Raw genomic sequence first — 4,682 nt, 5'->3', positions numbered from 1 at the left:
AAAAAAAAAAAGATACTGTTGCAAGGATAAACTAGGTTTATCTGCTTCTAAAGGTTTTTATTAAACTCTCAGTAAGTCAAAGCATCAACTAGAATGCTACCTGTCAGCAAAGTCAGTTAAGACTTGTAAAACTTATGAAGTTAAGAAATCCTCTTTCACAAAGTCGTTTAAATTGAGTACACTACTCACAAGTTAAAATATACCAAGTAAATACAACATACATGGGAAGAGAGCTCTAAAGAAATGGGAAAGCTAGGCACTAACGCTATAGTTTCAAAGAGTGAAAAGAAAAGAGATTGCAAGTAGAAGACTCAATATCATCAAAATCTTCAAGCTAGAAAATTATGGGATACATCCAAAGAACTACTCAGCATAGCTATCTGTGCTGTAGTTCCAAGATAGATTGGGCTTTTTACATCATACAGAAGCATTTGGACTTCATTCTGAGGGCAGTGTAAGAATTGTGGTGTGTGTGTATGTGTGTGTGTGTGTGTGTATGTGTTATTTGGCTTGTAAGGGAAATATGTACTAAATTCATGAATTTAATTCATAAATTCATGTAAGACTGCTGTGTTACTCCTGAATGGGGTCATTTAAAGGGCATTATAGCAGACCGAATAGTAGAAAAAACACTTCATGGCAAAAATTGATTAAATCCTAAATTAGAAGACAATACCACCAAAAGAAATTGAAGTTAAAATATACACACCAGAGAAGATGCAAACCTTTCACAGTGTAAAAAAGGCAGAATTCTAGTTTACTATTATGTAATCACAGCACTATTTTAAAACAATGATAAACTCCATTCCAAAAATTATCATTGTAAGCAAAACTAATTAGGCTTATCGAGTACTGTTACAAACTAAAACAAAAAAACCTGCTGCTGTGTTGTTAATTCCAATCAGGGTGACTCCATACAATATACGGTAAAACTGCACCATAGGGGGTTCTTGACTGTAATGTTTACAGAAGCAGATTATCATGCTGTTCTTATGCAACAACACTCCAAAACTCATTATTATAACTCACAGCAACCCTAAAGGGAAGAGTACAACTGGTCCTGTGAGTTTCTGAGACTATCAACCTTCACATGAGCAGAACACCTTATCTTTCTCCTGCAGTGTCTGCTGACTTTGAACTGCTGACCTTAGGGTTAGCAGTCCACTTCAAAACCCACTATACTACCAAGGTTCCCTTACAGTGAGTGCCACTAGGTAGGTTCAACCTACGAGGCAGGTGGTACCACCTTCTGGTTGGTAGCCAAGTACAAACTATTTGTGCCACCCAGGGACCTGACAATTAAAAAACCTAGTTTTCTCTCACTTCCCGAGCACAGAGCAATGATCGTCAAAATAGCTCAAACTGGGATAACGACTGATTCATAGAGCAATGCAACAAAATAAAAAATCTAAAAATAAATCCATCTACCTACTGACAATTGATTTTTGACAAAGGGCTGAAATACATCAAATGAGGAAATAAGAGTCACTCTAACAAATGACACTGGCAAAAATGAGTTTCCATTTGCAGAAGAATGAAGTAGAAGCCATATATCATTCCATATATAAAAACAAAATCAAGATGGGTCAAAGATCTAAATGTAAATAAATATAAACATGAGATATATAAAGAACATTAATAATGAAATAGGGACAAATTTAAGGGCCTTCATACAGGGCCTAAACACATCATCTAACATAACAAAACACGCACACACAGAAGACAAACTAGACCACTGGGCTCTCCTAACAAAACATGTCGGAGCACGAGAAGACTTCATCAAGAGAACATTTTGGAAATGACATACCGGACAAGGGAGGGGTCTCTAAACACTATAGAAAACTGTAACACCTCAAAAAGAAAAAGACAAATATTCCAATTAGAAATGGGCAGAGAGAATGAACCGATAGTTCATCAAAGAAGACATCTACGCAGCCAACACACATATGAAGAAATGCTCGCAATCACTAGTCATTCAAAAGATGCAAATCAAAACCATGAAAAGATAACACTTCTGGCCGGCACAGATAGAAAAGTTTAACAAATGTAAAATAACCAATGCTAGAGAGGATGCAGAGGAATTGGAAGCCTCATACACTGCTGTGATCTATAAAATGATGCGACTACTGTGGAACGTAAGATGGCACTCCCACCAACAACTGGGAACAGTAATACCATATGACCCAGCCCTCCCTCTACTTTACAAACCCTGAAGAAATCCTGGCGGTAGCATTTGCAGATATATGCAATCAGAGCACTCCTCACAACTGCAGGAAGATGGCAGTGTCAGGAAGAGAAGGGAGACAAGAGGAAGCTATCGGTTAGAAGGTACTCAAGTGTTGACAAGAGTGAAAGGAACGATCATATTCTACAAGAGGAAGAAGAGAAAAACAAAGTAAAGGTCGAGGGATATGGCAAGCTATTGGGAGGTTTGACAATTGTTTAAATTGAATACAAAAAGGATGATCCAACATATAAACTCAAAAATTTCCCTGCCATCAAGTCAATTCCAACTCATAACAATCTTATAGGAGGGAGTAAAATTGCCCTTGTGGACTTCTGATACTGTCACTCTTGACAGGAGTAGAAAACCTCATCTTTCTGCCATGGAGCAGCTGGTGGTTTCGAACTGCTGACCTTGCAGCTAGTAGCTCAAGGCATAGCTCACTACGCCACCAGATTCCTTCTCCAATATAACACCTCCACCTAATTCGCAATGAAAAGTTAGAAAACAAGACAAAAGGCTTAGTCTCATGATAGTATTCCTTCTGGGAAGTTTCAGAAATGTTCTTCCTCCTTCCTACTCACCAGCTCTATAGAGATCGTCAGGCAGGGGAAATGCTTATTAGTCAGCTTGACTTTCAAGGCTCTGGCGTTCTGCGCAGTTTTCAAGGCTCGAGATAAGTTTTCTGGAGTCAGTTCTATATAAATCTCATTGTTTTCTTCTGATATTCCTTCCATTTGAAATTCATTGAAGAAGTTCTCCTAAGGAGAGAAGAGAGGCATGTGTGGTCTGTCCGGCACATGAGGGCTGAGTTTGCAGCTCTCTGAGAAGCTTCAGCTCACCTGTTCCAGTTCACACCACATGCTCACGCCTCCGTTGGCCACCTTATCTAAAAGGATGAAGTTCAGCTTATCTGGGCTGATGCGGAGGGTGCAGGTTTTGGCAAGCTTGGCTATCATGTTACTGACCCCTATAGCAGTGGGATGGAAAGTAAAAAATGACAGCAGCTGACATAAGGTAGAAAGGAGTCCTGATGGCGCCGTGGGTTAGCTGTTGGGCTGCTCACTTCATGGTGGGCTTTTCAAACCTACTAGTCGTTCCATGGAAGACAGATGAGGCTGGGTGATTCCACAAAGAGCTAGTCTGGGAACCCCTCTATTGACAGTCTTGCTATGTTCTGAACACACATGATGGCAAGTGGGTTTGGTTTGGACATCATGAAGAAACCCAGAGCCAAACCCGCTCTTAGGTCAACTCTGACTCTCACAGTGACCCTGAAGGGCACTACAACCCTATCTTGCAGGATGACACTGCCCATTGATTCCAAGGCAATGAATCTTTACAGATTGTCACATCTTTCTCTTGAAGAGGCCCTGGTGACTTCAAAATGCCTGGTGGATTCAATGCACCACCTTTCAGTTAGCAGTGGAGGGCTCTAGCTACAACACTATGCATACACTAACCAACAGACAGTCTACGGCCATGGGGTCCTTTGGACCTCAGTTTCTACATCAGGTTTCTGAAGCTGTAAATCTTTCAAAGGACAGATGGCCTCAACTTTTCCCGGGAGCAGCTGGTGGGTTTGAGCATTTGAACTTAGGCAACATACTTTAAGGATCCTTACCACATATACTAGAGGGCAGATTATCTTAAAGAACTTCTCTTCGCCATGTTTCAATATCCCAGTGGGGTGGGGGGAACCGTTTCTATTTGTGTCCATTGGAAGGCACTTTATTACCACAACCCTGTGGTGTGTGGAGCACTCTCAGCTTACTGCATCTAGGCAGTGCTGGCTCGTAGCGACCGATATGGGTTTCTGAGACTGTCGTCGTTTACAGGGGTAGAAAGCCCATCTTTCTCCCGCGGGGCTGCTTGCTGGTGGTTTTGAACTGGAGACCCAGCCCAACGCGAAACCACAAAACCGCCGGGGCTCAATATTCAAACAAGGAAGACGAGCCTCGGGGGCTTTGCTGACAGCTGGTGATTGCAGTCATTGTTCCAGAGTCCGCTCGCTGCCCACTGGGCAAAGAACGAATGGCTAGATAAAATCGGACGGTGAAGGGATTCCTGTGACAGGTGGAGACCGACGCCAGTCACCGGCTTTGAAACGGTTAGATTAGAACCAGACTTTCAGAAACACCCCTGGGCACCCGCTTACTCCCAGAGAACCCGCCGAGCGCTCCTTTCAGTGCCCGCCCGCCCCCGTCCCCGCCCAACCGCGCGCCAGGGACCCTTCCGGCGCGCGCACTGTCTCGCGGCCGCGTCCCCTCCCACGTCCTCCCCTCCGTCTGTCCTGCCGCCATCCTCCTCTCGACCCGACCCTGGTCAGGCGCAGCCCTCGCTCACGCGTGAAGTTGTTCAGACAGGCCGTGTCCACGATCTTGGCCCGAAACTTCATGGCTGGACTCGCGGTTCGACCGCCGGAGCGTCGGCAGACGTCGGACCAGCGTCCGTCGGC

General features: G+C 43.7%; 1 protein-coding gene across 1 annotated transcript in view; it reads right to left on the bottom strand.

The window, feature by feature from the left end:
* The window catches only part of HUS1 (HUS1 checkpoint clamp component), a 25,731-nt gene extending 21,094 nt beyond the window's left edge, over positions 1-4,637 (bottom strand). Inside the window, exons 1-3 of the mRNA XM_004708056.3 lie at positions 4,571-4,637; positions 3,067-3,194; positions 2,809-2,985 (exon numbers count right to left, since the gene is read on the bottom strand). Coding sequence (XP_004708113.1) covers positions 2,809-2,985; positions 3,067-3,194; positions 4,571-4,622 — 357 coding nt within the window. The 5' untranslated portion in view covers positions 4,623-4,637. The remainder of the gene's footprint in view (positions 1-2,808; positions 2,986-3,066; positions 3,195-4,570) is intronic.
* Positions 4,638-4,682: the final 45 nt, after the last annotated feature.

This window comes from Echinops telfairi, unplaced genomic scaffold (assembly GCF_000313985.2).
Source record: "Echinops telfairi isolate 266 unplaced genomic scaffold, ASM31398v2 ScPeMD7_7;HRSCAF=31, whole genome shotgun sequence".
Classification (NCBI taxonomy): Eukaryota; Metazoa; Chordata; class Mammalia; order Afrosoricida; family Tenrecidae; genus Echinops; species Echinops telfairi.
The sequence above is the reverse complement of the archived record's forward strand: the minus strand, read 5'-3'. Positions and strand labels throughout refer to the sequence as shown.